Source organism: Paramacrobiotus metropolitanus, unplaced genomic scaffold (genome assembly GCF_019649055.1).
Source record: "Paramacrobiotus metropolitanus isolate TYO unplaced genomic scaffold, Prichtersi_v1.0 Parri_scaffold0000013, whole genome shotgun sequence".
Lineage (NCBI taxonomy): Eukaryota > Metazoa > Tardigrada > Eutardigrada > Parachela > Macrobiotidae > Paramacrobiotus > Paramacrobiotus metropolitanus.
This window is the reverse complement of record NW_026570233.1, coordinates 828,477-844,925: the sequence shown is the minus strand read 5'-3', so window position 1 is coordinate 844,925 and position 16,449 is coordinate 828,477. Positions and strand designations below refer to the sequence as shown.

Sequence of the window (16,449 nt, the reverse complement as noted above, 5' to 3'; positions counted from 1 at the left end):
TTGAAACTAACATTCAGTGAATATTGAGTGAATATACAAATAAATAAATTATGCTGCTTGTAAGAAATGCCTAGTACTTGTATACAAAATATGTAGGCATAGAAACGAAAGAAGTGTTAATGTAGAAATGCTCGGCATCAGATCGGCAAAATTATAGCTGGAGAGCTCAAAAGTAATGACTTGAGCAATATATTATGCTATCTATACAGAATTATATTTGAGCTTACTTAACAAGTTTATTAGTAGTTCGTTTCGTCTTTAATTTCAGCAGTTAAAATTTAATGCGGAAAATCCTTTACGGTACAAGTACGGCAGCAATTCAAGCATCTATAACGCCATGCAGCACTGCATATTCGATAACAATTATTACTACATTTAGATGCAACATTGTATACATCCAGAGGCAAAGATCGTCAGAAAACCGAAACATTTATTATCCCGTTGGTTTTTTAAACAGATTAGTTCTGCACTCGTTTGTAGATCCGCTTAGCTTTGACGTTTCCAGATTCGTAGTTCTAAAAGCAAATATGAAAAACGAATGTTATATTCGGGGTAGCACCATTAAAATACGATAAGTATATACGGCAAACGATACAGGCTGCCGTGATGGCAAAATAATTCGTTTTACATTTATGACCGCGGTATAATTAGTTAAACAGCGTATACTAACAATAACTTGGTAAAAAACCTGGTATATAAATATATGATTGTTGCGCGCCCAGGTATACAGTTTCACTTGTACAATACTCATAAATTTATTATTATTAATTATGGAGTAGGCAAACTGTGAATATACCTTAACGATTTTATCTCCTTCAACGTTATAGCATTCCTTCAGTTCTTTGTTTTTCGAAGGAATCTTCATGTGGACAGTGAGCTTATTTGGTCCTTCTTCTTTGTACACGTACTGTAAAAGCACCACTATACACACTGTTTATGATTAAATGAAAGTAATTGTGTTATGAATCCTCTCTTTACATAGATACCAGAAACACCAATACAGATAGCTGCGTTATAATGGGATAAACTAAAACGAACTTTTTCTTTGAGTCGTTCGTTTGGTTGGTCTTTTTTATATATTGGGATTTGTAAACTGTTATGCCATCGTTCAGAATATCTCCTAAATTACCTTGATATCCGGTTCGTTTCCCAGATGGAACGTGGCCTCTTCGTTGAGCTTGAAGCGCACTTCATATTCCTGACCACCGTCGACAATCTTCACTTTATGCAGGAACTGTTCGCCTTCCTCGATATATTCATGTGTGACCTTTTTGTCAGTGTAATGCGGAATAGCGTCACCTATTATTGTTTATAGAGAAAAGGTCAACTCAGACGGTTGGTGACATGCAGTACCGGCAGTTTCCATACGCGCGCCGTACTTACGAATTTGATCCAGCAGCTGAGCGAGATTCTCTTCTCCTTCTTTTGTGGATTCCCATTTCCCTAACCAGGCGTGGGAGTGGTCGGTGTGCCCTGACTGAGCGGTTTGATTGGTTTCGGCTGGCACACTGGTAACTGAAGCGGCCACCATTCCTGCACAGAAAGCCATGCACAGACTGACTAACATCAACTTCATATACTTCTATTGCAATAGAAAACATCATCCTGTGAGGTTTCTTTAATGCGTTGTGATAGTAAAAATTAATTTTTGGCACATCTAAAGAGAAGCAATTCCAGAGTTTGCCAATACGAGTAGTAATTAAAGCAGGGGCAGTAGGTAGGTATGGGCTACAACATAGACGAAATTCTACATCCCATGCAAGTACGATACAGTACATATGTAAAGTATACAAAGATGTTTAACAGGCGTTTAATAAACGCGTCAGCTACGCTAGTGTGCCGCGATAGCGAACACGATTGCACTCCTGGCGATACTGCAAGCAGTTCAAAACTTTCAAAAGATCGCTGCAGAATGTTGACTTTCGAATAGCACAGTGTACCCTTTACAGTTAAATTTGTAATGCATAGTAATAACTAGCGAAATGCACGTCGGAGTGCCTTTGCAGTCCGGAGCGAAGGGGTAAAAAATGTGTTTTTATGTTGTTACCGATATGTATACCAAAAAGTAATGTAATACCGGTTTTCTTATTTATTGCGACGTCTTCACCGAATCTAACTGATAACCGTTAATAACTGATAACCTGGCAAATAAGATTAATAAATTATTGGAAAGTTTTCAAAAGCAAATACATAACTACTTAGAACGGTATATTCCATAAATTACAGAACGTGTAAGCCCAGTGCGTGCAGTGGACTTCTTAAAATTATTAAAATGTAACCACCTACTACTGATTGCGCTATACGTATGGATGGATATGCGCAAACATCATTCTGAAGTCCAGTGTACAAGAAACATCGAAGCAGGATACCGACATGCCTCGGGAACTCACCGAGTATGCAAACGGATAACAGCATCGTGAACGCGTAATTAATTTGGCAATTCCTTAAGCACACCGACACATTATATTTCGACAGTCAATCACTGTATCACTATCTACAACTGCCGTAGACCATCCATCGCGAAGACTTTATATAGATTGTATGTGTGTCGAAGGTAGTAAACCGAATTTCCCAAAATTGCATCGTTAATATTAAGTGGAAACTGTGGGAACATAACCGAGCAGGTTCGGCAGTAGCCTCCGCGGTCTGGCTGGTCGATCTTACAGCCTCCGTTGGGTACGTAGTAGTAGTGTACTACTAACTACAGATACTCAGTACACCCTGCATGCAATGCTATGGGATATTCCCAATCTGTGCAACTTCAAAGCATCGGCGACGGCGCAGATGTATCGTAAGTATCGTGCAAGATAATAATCGCGGCATTAAAGTCCATTTGATTTAAACCGCGGTGATTTTCCGGGGTTCCAGCGGAAAGAGAAAAGATAAAGTGCATAGACCGCTTAAATTCGGAAGCCTATAGTTGTATTGCATAGTTAGTCTCGTACGAAACATAGTAAAAAGGTTCATTAAGTGTAACGAGCCAAAATAGCAATGGTCATCTGTTTACTATGAATATTCAAAAAGATTTGTTAAGAGATCGGCTGCACTGAGAAATTTCGTTGGTTGCTCAAATTACATAAAAAAAAACGATATGGTCTTCACTTCCACATCGCTCTTATATACCATCACAACCCGTTCGTCATCTCCAGAATGCCGCGCCACGACGTCTAATAGTTACATATCTTCAACGTCATGCAATAGGATTCGCGGAGACCGCATCGGTGCATCGGGCAGCTGCGCAGATACCAATCCAGATGAAATAGAAAGTAGAAAACCTAACAAAAAACCAAAGAAAATTTAGCAATAAGGCCTGACCGGTAAGAATAGCCGGAGTCCGCGGTCAGCCGGATAGGTAGGGTGTATATGGCCTGCAGGAGGGCCGAGAGGTGATGCGATGCAGAGCCAGGGGAGGAAAGGAGAAAGTAGTACAACAGAAAAAGACGCCGGGTGTGGTCGAGGCCTCCTGAAAGCTGTATAGCGCTTTGCCAGACCAAGTTGCTTTCCAAAAACGTTTGAAGTCTCCGCATCACGCCACTGCATGGTTTATTTGTTCACTGTTAACAACGTGACCACAGATATTTCCAATCTCCACTTTCATCCAATTTTTTAGAAAATTTTTATCGAGTTTGAAACTTTTACTTATTTATTGTATTTTTAAAATTGTTTTAAGTCGGTTTTGCACTTCGCAGTGTGTTATCCGATGTGTCAATTCAGCAGTTTCCCTATATACAGACAGTATCTATACTTGCGACAGAATGAGTGCACTTTTACTGAAGAACGGCGTACGTCTTTGACCAGGGCCGAATTTAACGCTCCAGTCTGTCGTTAGAGGAGTCGCGGAAAAAGAACCAACTGAAACAGGGAAGCGGATAGCCTATCGAGCCTATAGCTCACTCTATAGAGTTCAGTAGTTGCGATACCGATGTTCTAAATCCGAGAGGTCATAATTATAACTGTGACCACCTTGCATGGTTCAAATCTCAAAAACGGGATCACTTCCATTTCGACCTGCAGCCGCCGTACTCCTCCTGTTCTGTTGTGTGCGAAAGTCTTGGGGTGTTTAATTTGGAGAGTCGACGAAGGAACGTTTCACGTTTTTAGATTGTACAGTTTTCAAGAAAGGGGGAGAAGCGCGTTATTAAGGTTCATTTGTGAAACTAGCGCTTCAGCATTGCCATTGTTCGTGATAATGGGGCGGCCATTTTGAGCACTTTGCCACGCCTAAACCGCTTGATAATGTTAAAGACAGTACTTATCGTATTAGATGTTTTGGTTTTATTCCCTAATTCAGTTTTAAAGCAGCAGTGTCCGGTTATAGCCGCTAAGCCGTGTAATGATGAGTCGTAATAAAAGGAGACAAAAAGTTCATATAGAATAGGTACATCTGGTGCGGTACATGAACGCCATGTTCAGCCAAAACGTCACACACAGCCAGGTTGCCGACACCAGTCCAGCCGGAGGCTCGGAAGCGGTTCGAATGACTGTTTTTTTCCCCTTCTACAGTACATTCGGAACTACAAGGTGGTATCGTGAGACAATCGTCGACAGTTTAAAGTTTTCTCTGCCTCAGATATAATATGTGGCCCAAGACAGATCATAGAAATAACAGTAGTGCCTGGAACTTTGGTGAACTTAATCTTTTGTATTATTTACCCGTTCTTATTTGCCAGCGAATCGTCCCGCTCAGCCAGCATTGAATTCATGGACGATGAGTGTGCCTTGGGATTGACCGCGATCCACGCAAAGAACAGTTTAATCCGCAGTTGCCTGTGCATCGGCCAGTGGAGCCATAGTAGGGTCTACTGGAAACAGATTCAGCGAGGGCAGCTCCCGAAACTAATGACACACTTTGGTAAAGGCCGTCAGCCGTGCATCCAGGACATTCTGCTGTTAGCATCTGGCGCTGACGCCGTTAGCAGCTGGTGGATGGGCATCATGCTCAGAGTGGGCTTCCGGTCCGGATCGACACACAACGACCATGGTCGACACGTGCAGCTCGGTGACCCGCGTCATCCCGCTCTGCGGCGATAGAGCTTGGACCCGCCCGGTGTCCATACTGACCAAGGTCACTTGGACGTCGTCCGGTCTGACCTGGCTTGTGCTCTCTTCGGTGTACGTACATCTGGAGGATCTCGGCCACGGAGCGGAGGAGGTTGTCTAATAAGGAAAAAGCATGCATCAGTCATTGCAGAGCAAGGGAGATTAGCTGAGAATACCGGCAGTACTATGTAACACAGGATCAGGATGGAAGAAAGCTGATGGGAGCAGTGGCGTCATTCGTCGTCACACTCACACTCACATTCCTTGTGCGGCAAGAAATAAATTTGCTCTATAAACTCCTACTCGTAGGGTAGAGACGGTGCTAACCGGTTAATTCATTTTCATCTTGCTGTAACGAGCTAGCAACTGTAAGAACTACTACGCGCGCGCTTTTTAGAGTACTAGTGTGCAGTATTTACTGAATAAAATTAATTTCGATGCAAAACCATCAAGGAAACGATGACGTACTTCAGTTTTCAAGCATGAGAATGACACGCGAATATGTTGTATTAATGCATTTATTTATGCACATATTTATCTGTCAAACAACTGAAATATAAAGCGCTGCAACGAACTAGTGCAAACCTGTTTCGCAGATTTTATCCTTCAGTGTTAAATATGCGACTAAGGATTTTGAGCAAGAAGTTAGCCGAAGTGGACACCAACTGGGATCAATGTACCAATGAACTATTAATCTCTAACTGTCACAGGAAACAATACGTTGTATTCCGGCATAGGTACTAGTTACGTTCAACCCGCGATTATAGGTATTCCAGCAAATGCGACTGTTTAACCGTAATTATTCCAGTCGTTCCTTTGTTTGCAAAAGCTCCTTGAATTCACCTTGAGGCACGGACAATTAGATCTAAACATCCCAACGGCGATTTACCTCCACTTAAAATACAGGTACTCTGATTGTGCGGGAGTGAATCGAATAATTTTTGAATAAATATCCAATGTCATTTGTAAAATATCGGCACGTAAGGCTACGTATATAAAGCGACTACGTCTACATAGAATAATCAACAACCACCTCTATTTTTCGATCGCAGCAGCATAGCGCCAAGCTAATTCCCTAAAACGTGCATTAGTATTAGTATGTTTAATCTTACCTTGCAAAATCTGCTTTTTGTGGTTTGACCTTTAGTGCAACCGCAAGGAAACAAAATGCGGCGCTGGCATACCAGATTTGTTTGTGTTGGTAAGTGTCGTTTAGATTGTGCATAGCTCTAATACAAACCCGTGCAAGGATTATGCAAGGATTATTCATGGACTTTATCTGTGCTATGGTCGTTGGCTTTCAGGCATTCTACTCGCAAGTATTTATCATACGACTAATGCAGCTGGAAGTACGACTAATATTACAAGTCCTGGAAACAGCACCGGAAGTGGCCAGTGCTTGCCGATCCCCAATGTCATTCCGCGCACTAACGCTACGTACAATCTTAAACACGTATGTATCGTGAATGTAATGTACAATCCATACGTAAATCGTTAAATAAATGCCTGTATAATTAACTTTTTTAAGTAAATTTAGATAAGTAATTAAAATAGAGATAAGTGAGTAACAATCTTTACATGCGTGTGCAGTACATAACCTTAATTATTAAGCTAATGTAGTTGCTAATTTATCTATTTCGATAGCTAAGCTGGGATAATGTCATCTTAGCATCCATATTATCATTTTTTAGACGGAGTTTTTTAGACAGCGACTCTCTATACAGATACAACGGGGGAATGCGATCTGTTTAACTGGTACAATTCCCGATCAGGATAGCATTGAGGAAGTGTTTCTGTCATAAATGTTTCTAGTACTACGTTTGTATGACATTGTACTTATGACATGCTACTTATTAAAGGTACGAAAATTTTAAAAATATTATCATTTAGCAACGCCCACTGGAAAATTACCCATAAAAATATTTTTCCAAGGATTTCTACTAGCTGCCCTATCTTCAAGTCAATGTGCGGTGATTTACTATTATTAGAGTGATATTGTACTTCGACTAGAGCCCCCAAACAGTATACTGTACTGCCGTATACGGCATACTGTACGGCACAACAGTACGTAACCGTAGTGAAAATTGGTACTGTAACGAAAGTGCCGTACGTAACCGTAAGCCAAAAACACGGTTTTACAATGGGCTTGCCGTATACGGTACTGCCGTATACGGTATACCGTACGGTCAATCCAGTTATTTCTGCCGTAACCGTACGTAGCCGTACAAAAATTTGTTACTGTTTGGGGGCTCTAACTTCGACATTGCCAAATTTTGACAGTGAAACGAACATTTTCACTGCACGAACCAGCGAATTAACCGAACACTCACCATATACATTTCTCCGTGTTGCTTTACATGGAAATACATAGTTTTATACATTTACCTACTAAATTAAATGTTATAACTCCTGCAAATTTTGCAAGCCATGAAACAGATAACAGGAAAGCGCGGGCTTTCTCTTAAGAGCCTTTTCGGGCACTCACCGATCAGCTCCAGTACTTGTAGAACATTCTGAAATACATAATAATTATGTTCACATCATATTTCCGAAATTGTACAACGGATTTTAAAATCGTCAAATCCTATTAATTTTTTCATTTTGAAAGGTATCCCGCTAATTTGGTTTTGATTCTGACTCGAGTTTGTACTCTGTAGTTTAACTGTTTCAGCTTTTGTATATGCGGCTTTCACTTCGGAGTTCGGACCATGTTCCATAATTTCTTTTGCATGTATAGCTTGTAGACACTCAATGGTTCGGATACCTGGCGTATAATACCGACAATCGCACCCATCACAACGCTTCCGAATGGAATGCAGAACATTATTACTATATGCAAGGAGGCTACACTGTTGATCCAATTGATCCAAAACAACCCAAGCCGGCGACAGTAATTTATATCGAAAAGGTCAAATACGCTACAAATAACCGCAACAGCTCCTGTTCTTTCGTGCTGGAAGTAGCGCACTTTACCAACGACCTTCAGCAGTTTGGACCATACGTGGAATATACCGACAAAAAGGAGTTCGTTCGCGACGGTACGAATAGCTTACTTTTAGCAGTCTGTATTTGAGCTTACGCATAATAACAGTTCGTAAGTAACATTATAATTGAATCTACCTATCTGCTTATTAAACAAAGTTTCATCGTGTAAATCGCCCTATTTCTCTTTCTAGGATATGATCGCTCCGTTGTCTGGTCAGTTGATTACAAGACGTACATCATATTTTTCTGGTGCGCCCGACACAACCGCACATCGGGTAATTGTGCCAGCACCCATATTTACGTCTATACGAGAATTAGACCCTACCAACTCAACAAGTCTGAAAAAGATTCCATAGATAAGGCTGTCAACAGCGTTCTCAAGCCGTATTGTCTGGATGTCGGGAAGTTCGCCAAGTACAATTGGGATAACAGACTCTATAGCTGTTCTCTTGGTACATATCCAGACACTTTCAAACATTACATGGCGGCTTATCGAACAGTGCTGAACGATATATTTACGATAGGCTGGGACTAGTGTGTATCGTGTACTCTGGTCCGCTTTATCTGGTGTTGTGCTACTGCTGCAAATAAAATCAACAATAAGTAACAACAAGTAAGTAACAACAATACTGTAAGTAACAACCACTTATAATATCAAAAGTCTAATAATAAAATAGGCCCATGAAATTTACCAGTTCGGTTCGCTTTAAAGCTGTGCCGAAAATACCCAACGTTTCAACCACTACAGTAAAGGACTATGCGTACATTGATGTACATTTGATTGTACGGGAATAATTATTATGTTTAGCTGACTGGTATTCCACTGCGCAGTCGATGCTCGTACAATTCTGCAGCTTGTTTTAACTTTCGTTCTTGTTTGTTATTGTTGACTGTTTGTCTGCCGAACGCTGAAGCGTGGTTGAGAACTAACAGTAGTATAGTTTTGTTTAGAGACGAATACCGAGTTCATAGTGTGTTAAGCTCGTAAGTGCTTTTTGTATTTCGTGTTTGTACTTGTAATCGCTTTAATAATAAATCGGTTTTTTATCGATTTATGTTTTCCGTAAAAAAATGCACGTGCAAGAAATTCCGCTGGCATTTTGACCACACAAAATTTCCGCCGGCGTTTTGACATTGGCCGTTTTACCATTGGTCTATACCCTATGCGTACGGCCAAAAACATATTTAGTTAGCAGCATTTTGTTAGCTCTCTACTTCATCTTCTATTTTGTCAAACAACTTAGTAAAAAGTAAGTTTTAACAAAAATTTCGCCGTTTAATGGTCCGAATGAATATACTTGCAGTGCAATCGCGGTTCAGCACACAAAACAGCAGAAATTCGAATCAGCAGTACTAGTATTAATTTAAGAAATTCATTCTAGCAGAATTTCGTGGATAAATTAAAACATTCTAAAGCTCGTACCGATAAGTGGCGAGATTCGAAAAAAACTTATATCAAACATAGAAAATTTTGTTGAAAAAAAAGCTAAGTCCGCAGCAGCGAAGCCGCAATCGGAATTGCAGCAAGTCGACGAAGGTTGTGACAATCTAGTTAGAGTAAGGTTGCAATTACGCGATAGTTAATCGAAAATACATGCATGCAACGAAATGCAAAACCAGATGCCACAGTCAGGAAGATGCAGGATCACCAACTCAGTTTACTATTTTGTGAGGCGTACAGGTAAAACAGACAGAACCGTCAGCCAGAAGTGAGATTAGAACGTGAATTACCGAATCCGTAGTGCAGTACAGCATGCTGCGCTCATGGCAAACCGGTCAAAACAATGAAAACAGCAACCGAGAACAACCGATCACACAACATCCGCTACAATATCACTCAAGAACCGTATGCATCAACGCGAGATCCAGACGGTGGAGGAAGCGAGGATCAGCTGCGCGCTACTGAATCAGCGTCCAACGAGTCACTACGAATCGCAGCCCGTGTCGGTACACCTGCCAGTCTGCCACTACTACACGCGCATATCGCCACAGGTGGCCGCTGGCGCAGGCAATCTAAAAATACACAACATGCACCGATGTTATGCCACGCGTAACCAGATTGCCAGGAAATTTTTCTATGGGCTAACTAATAAAAAGATCATATGTTTTAATCTAGTATAATTCTATTTCTTTCTATTTTACCGCTTTACGCTGTTCCTTGCGTTAAGTTCCACCTTGGACTTACACATTGTAATCACCTCCCAGCTATTTTAAGTGACTTACCAGGATTCTTTATTCCTTTTTTATCGTGCAATATATCGAATAAAACGCTTATTAATTATTTCTTACACTGGAATGACTGGATTCAACTTACACAACAATAAACTAATTTCTTCAAAAACTTTCCATTTGTACACGTTACGAGGCACCTACGCTCTAGCTTTCGCTTCCATGGCCGCCTTCCACGCGTTAAGCGCCCGCGCCCACTCGTCCTGTTTGGCCGGATCCAAGATAAACCGCACGATCCCCGCCAACCACGGCAGACACTCACTCCGCACCCGCAGCAAATGCAATTCCCGTGGTTCCATCTCCAGGGCCTCCAGGATCGACCGCGCCACTGCTTCCACATCCCCATCACCCTCATACACCGCCACCGCCCGCTCCATCCCCTCCAGGACGCCGCGCCACCACGCCGCCTTCTCCAGCGTCGTGCCGCACCAGGCCCTCTTCCCACACCAGTTCACGGGATACCGGGTGCGCAGATACCGGTTCAGACGGGGATCCACGGCCAGCCGGGCGGGGAGGGTGGTCTGGAGGATGGTCGGGAGGGGGGCGCGATGCAGGGCCGCGCGGAGGAAGGCGGGGATGGTCGTCTGGAGGATGGTGGTGTAGTCCTCGGTGGACTGTTTGAGACTACGGTCCACGGCCAATGGGTATGATTTCTGCTGGCGGAGACGCGTGTCTAGAAGGAGGAGGAGCCGGTGGGGTGTCACGCCGGCGAGGGGCGAGGCGGTGCATCCGCTGGCGGCCAGGAAGGGACGGAGGGTCTGGTAGACGGCCTCCTGGAAGTAGTAGCTCTTCCCCTTGCCCCATTTTTTACCGAAGACGTTGTCGAAAAAACCTTGTTTACTCTGTAAGACACCAGTGATTTTTAGCTTGTATTTAAAATCAGTAAATTACTGAATTTCATGCATGGCTTCAAAATTCAGAATATAACAAACTGGCAGAAGATGCATCTTAATCATGACCGCGACGCTGGCGAAAACAACAACAAAACATGGAAAAGTCACTGGAAGCGGGAAAGTATAATTTTTGTGAAATTTTTCTTAGCCGGTAAAAAATCCAAATTTTTTTTCGGTGTCTATTTCAAAATTTGCTATTTTTTTTCGTTGTTTATTTCTAAATTTGCCCTCATTTTTAAAAAGCGTTAACTGCTCAAAACTGTAACTAACTTCCTTAAATTAAAATTAAACTTTAAATAATTCATAACCGATTTATTATTTGCGGAACATTTTTATTTCGAATTTTCGGCAGGCTTTCTGTATATACCTTGACGGCGGGATCATCAGCATATGCAAACGCCATCCCCACAACCACCACCACTGAAACCGGTCGATTCTGTCCAATGCGGAACTGCAGTCCATCTACCGCGCTGCTGCGGGCCACGAGCACCACCGGCTTGCAGTCCTCCATCACCGCCGCATGCCGATGACCACGACCGTTCCCTGGCTCCAGACCATCCGGACGAGCACACGCCCGGATGAAGTGCTGAAAGTCCGCCTGCACCGTCGTGACCCCACGCTCCAGCAGAAACCGCCCCTCCCCACACGGCGACGTACTCCACGTCACCATGCACTCCTCCAAGAAGCCGCTGGTGGGGAAGATAACCGCCACGCAGTAGGGCTGTGGGATGACGGTCAGGATGTTGCTGATCATCGTGCCCAGGACGCGGCGGTACTCCACGTTGTCGCGCTGCTCTTGGGCGCATTTCAGCAGGAGACTGGTCGGGGGTGGGCCGTGGTCCAGGAAGCGACAGCATAATGTGGGATCATCGGGACTCATCGGCTTCAGTCTGTCAGCAAGAAGTGCAGTTGAAAATTTCAGCCCCCATGAGAAAAGAAATTTATACAAATAATAAAAAACAACCGTAAATTAGATAAAAACAACCGTAAATTTGTAAATGACAGGGAAAATGCACCGAACAGAATGGAAGAGTTAATTCAGATCGGTTTAACTCATGGTAAAAATTCGCTAGCGTAGTACCCGCATATTCCTTTTTAAACCCAGCCAAAGGACTGAAACTGGTGATTCAACATACTTTCAAGAGGTTCCGATACTAAATCCAAGCCGCCGCTATAACTTCAGAATTTAAAACTACAGGGAAGGAAAACAAACACAAAATTCAAAAAAGCACTTACAGTAACAGTTCCTTAAATTGGATGCATTCATAAAAAAATTTGACGACATGATTCCCTAGTTTCAGATAAATGAAAGAAATAATAAAATTAATTGATTAGTTGAAATAAACAGAAATAAATATTGTGAGCAGGTGGGATACGCACAAAAAAATCAGATAAATAAAATTATATACAGTACATGAATGTATATATTTATTATGTATGTATCGATTTTCGGCCAATCGGCAAAAAATTCAAGCTGAACAACAGCAATAGACCAAATTAGTGTATTGATCCGTGCATGTAATGTTTCAGTCTCACCAACCGGAAGACAGGCATCAGCGGCGCCCCCAGGGACACCGGCGTCATCGTCCCGTACACCACCATGCGCCCGACCTTCCACCGGTGCAGTGTCTCCGCCGCCGGCACCCACGAAAACCCCACCAAATCCATCTTCCGGCTCAACTCCCGATCACTCGTCCGGGCGACCTCCTTCTTCGCCTTCCACTGATTCCGCCCATTCTGGAAGGCGGGATCCACCACGCTGCGCAGACGATGCCCGCCCGCCCCCTGCTGAATGCCCGGGAAGCGGCACAGCGGATACCGTTGGGTATCAGGGCGGAAGAGGACGCGGAAGGGATTGAGCTTCTGGTTGGGGTTCAAGAAGAAGCGCCAGATGTCGTGGCTGTCCAGGAGGGTGACGAAGCGCAGCAGTTGGGCTAGGGAAGGAAGGGCGGCACGGATAATGAACGGACGCAGGAGGTTACCGAATAGCATGTCGTAGGCGGTGGACATGATCAGGGAGTGCAGGGTGCCGGGGGTGAACTGGCGCAGACCACAACGACGGATGAAGGTGGACAGGTAGGCGAACTGCGCGACGATGGGCTCCGTGTTGCAGGCCAACTCAATGCACTGCAACGAAGACATGTTAATTATTTTTTCGTGAGCAATAGCACGGATAAAGCGCAAACAACTAAAACAAATAACCATTTGCAAAAAGTTTCGTCAATAAAAATCGATTCCACACTCATAGCTAGGTAATCTAAAACTACTCGTAGAGTATTTACGATTAAATGCAGAAGTGCAGCTGGCTCGACGGAAACCGAAAATGTAAATTAAAAATGAAAAAACGAACTGTACCGGCTATAAAAATTCGAGTAGCTACTACTGACTAGTGACACCAAAATACGGCTTGACTTTTTAAAACGGTAGTCAACTGATTTATAAGCATTTAAAAATTTCATGAGGATCAACAACAAAATGAGAATCAAAAACACTAAGAAAATGAGGAGGATCAAAAATACTACTGAGTAATCACTAGAATGAGGATCAAAAACACTCATAATTCTACTTTAAAACCGCAGTTCATAACTTTCTAAAAGTGATAAGTCCTAAATCCCGATTAAAAGCTCACAGCCTTATTTTTAACGCGACAGGCAATAAATCTAGAAAACAAAAAATCCGCAGAAACTTTCTAAATGCATCAAAAGCGCAAAAAAAGTATTACGCAAAACTCCAATAATCCAAACGCAGGTAGCTAGTTAAACATTTACAACGACCTTGATCGGGGGCAGTAAATCAGCGCTACGTACCGCCTCAATGAACCGGGCAAAGTGCTGCATCTGCTCCGGCGCCCGTTCGTACTGCTTGATCCCCGGCGTCGCCTCCGCCGCATAGCGCAACGCCTCCCGCTCCCGCACATAATCCCCCACCAGCCGTAGACCGCGCGGCAACAGCGTCCATTTGTACGCCGTCGACAGCGCCTTGTCCATCGCGAAGGCATCATCGCACAGCAGGACCGTGTGCGGTCCCAACGGCAGAGTCTCCCCGGGCAACCGCATCTCCCCCACGATCTCCGTCAGGGCGGCGTACGTGGTGAAGACGATGTCGGCGTCGGGGGTGTGGGCGTTGAGGGCGTAGTAGGGGCAGCGGGAGGCCGAGCGGGAATGGTTGATCAGCTCCTCGATGTCGTCGGGGGGTGAGGGTGGGGTGGTGAGAGGCGAGCTGTCCAGAGCGTCCTTGAAGCGGCAGGAGGCCGTGGTCAGCAGGGAGCGGCAGGATAAGCTGCGCTCGGGGATGGAGCCAGGAAAAGTTCGTAAAATCTGAAAATACGATCAAAGAAAATGCGCAAATAACTACTATGTTTGTTTATTTTTTTAATGTTCGAATTTCAACACCGAAGTACCTGCGTTTGCATTTTTTGTTATTCTGATGAGTATTGCCTAGTGCCTTTTAAATATTAATGTTGTCAATTTCTAGAGAAATGCGTTGGATAGACCGGATCAACAAACAACTTCTTTTTTCTAATCAGGATTTTGTTATACTGCTGTTTATCTACTGCAAATTTTCCTGAATGATAAATAAGAAAATTCTGGATTAATCAAATATAAGGACAGTCGACAGAGCAAAACTAATATAAAGTGCACTGAAAATTTTCAGAGAGAAAACTGGATAGAAACATTCAGGAAAATTCCAAAGCGCGAAAAACCAATCTCCAAAAATCACGATCAAAGCAGATCTTTTAAAGCAACGACGAAAAAATTCACACGAAAGTTTCGAATTAAAACCCACAATCAAAACGAAAAATGCAAAACTGATAAATTACTACAGTACGATTTAACCATTTTTATGACGACGCTCCAGTGCCCGAGCCCCGAAACAAAACAGCAACAAATCCAAAACAATGCGATAAAAATAAAAAGCTATTAAATAGCTAAAGGTTTAATCATGAATTACTCGATAACACATATTATAATCATCATTTTATTAACTGTTAGTGTTCTGCCTAATATTCACGGTTGACTGTTTCTCACCTGGTTGTTGATGCAGAGATTCCCGGGTTCGAGGAGCGCTGCCACCTTCACATTCTTCCATGCGGGCACCTCCAGCTCCCGTCGCACGGTCTGCAGCGCCTCGAGAAAGGCACGCGCGCTGTCCGGACTCGACGAGGCATGGATAAACTGCCGTTTGCGTCGCGGGTTCTTGGCGGCCTGCTCCTGGTGCGTCGAAGCGCACTGCCCATCTCCGCCACTGCGAACGACGGTCGCAGCGTAGTTGGCACTGGCGAAACTGAGCATGATGCACCAGATCACGTCGCGCATCCCCCCGTGCAGATCGTACAGCTCCAAACAGGAGAAGGGCGCACACGCGGAATGTGGCTCCAGGGGATCATCGCGCACGCCGTCGCGATCAATGAGGCGCTCGACGAAGGCCTGCGCCAGGCGGCGGGCGTCTTCGTCGGCGTGGAGACGCGCTGGAAGGATGATGTAGCGCCCGTAGATAGGGACGTCACGGGACTGGACGCTGTAATCTCGCAGATAACGCGGACGCGGCAACGGTGGAGGCATTCTCCGCAACTTCCAGCGACAGAATTGCCCAAAGGAATGATCACTTACGATCTCATATTCCGCTCACAGCTTTATCAAGCCTAAACCGTAGGTCAACAGAAAAACAGGGTGACCAATACCGAACCATGAAATTTACGTACGTATAATTTTACAAAAGGATTTAAAAAGTGAAAGACTGAAAGAAGTCTCAAAACTGGAGTCAAAAGTCAAAACTCATCGTCAAAACGCAGTCAAAACACAGCAGCTGAGTCGCGCAGTATTGAAACTGCTGGCAAGCGCTGAGCACGCCCAACTACAGCCAGCAGCAATGCTGATTGGCCAGCGAGACAAAGCGGTGCGCAAATTAATGAGCGATACGGCGCCAGTAACGTGGCTGCCGGTAAATGCGGGTGCACCATGCACAGAGCACCGAACAGAGTGAGAAGTTAGAACTGAGAGACACCGGAAACCGTAAGGCGCGATTCAAGTATTACGTAACGGAAATTTTGAACTTTTTCGACCACCCCCCCACCCTTTTGTGACCTTTATCCATGTATTACTTATGGGCGAGTAACGCCAGCCGGACCCACCCCCCACCCCTCAGCCGTTACGTAATACTTGAATCGCGCCTAAACCGGAAGGTCGTCCAAAGAAAATCTTTCGATTAAATTACAGTATGGCAGCGTTCAAATATTACGTAACGGCCATGGTTGGGGGGGTGGTCTGGCCGAAGCGTTACGGCTTTGTTACATAGGTAGGGG

At 43.9% G+C, this 16,449-nt stretch overlaps 3 protein-coding genes across 3 annotated transcripts; 1 reads left to right on the top strand and 2 right to left on the bottom strand.

The window, feature by feature from the left end:
• Positions 1 to 223: 223 nt before the first annotated feature.
• Positions 224 to 2,597, bottom strand: LOC129584351 (secretory-abundant heat soluble protein 1-like). Its single transcript, XM_055476501.1, has 5 exons — positions 2,391 to 2,597; positions 1,384 to 1,533; positions 1,130 to 1,299; positions 797 to 907; positions 224 to 515 (listed from the first exon to the last, which is right to left on the bottom strand). The coding sequence occupies exons 1-5, from the start codon at positions 2,413 to 2,415 to the stop codon at positions 459 to 461; spliced, it is 513 nt and encodes a 170-aa protein (XP_055332476.1). The 5' UTR covers positions 2,416 to 2,597; the 3' UTR covers positions 224 to 458.
• Positions 2,598 to 6,011: 3,414 nt separating this feature from the next.
• LOC129584344 (uncharacterized) lies at positions 6,012 to 8,656 on the top strand. Its single transcript, XM_055476494.1, has 4 exons — positions 6,012 to 6,241; positions 6,345 to 6,493; positions 7,778 to 8,078; positions 8,217 to 8,656. The coding sequence occupies exons 1-4, from the start codon at positions 6,208 to 6,210 to the stop codon at positions 8,558 to 8,560; spliced, it is 828 nt and encodes a 275-aa protein (XP_055332469.1). The 5' UTR covers positions 6,012 to 6,207; the 3' UTR covers positions 8,561 to 8,656.
• An 801-nt stretch (positions 8,657 to 9,457) lies between these two features.
• Positions 9,458 to 15,919, bottom strand: LOC129584352 (regulator of telomere elongation helicase 1 homolog). Its single transcript, XM_055476502.1, has 6 exons — positions 15,176 to 15,919; positions 13,955 to 14,464; positions 12,688 to 13,274; positions 11,515 to 12,037; positions 10,399 to 11,096; positions 9,458 to 10,038 (listed from the first exon to the last, which is right to left on the bottom strand). The coding sequence occupies exons 1-6, from the start codon at positions 15,707 to 15,709 to the stop codon at positions 9,996 to 9,998; spliced, it is 2,895 nt and encodes a 964-aa protein (XP_055332477.1). The 5' UTR covers positions 15,710 to 15,919; the 3' UTR covers positions 9,458 to 9,995.
• Between the last annotated feature and the right edge of the window lie 530 nt (positions 15,920 to 16,449).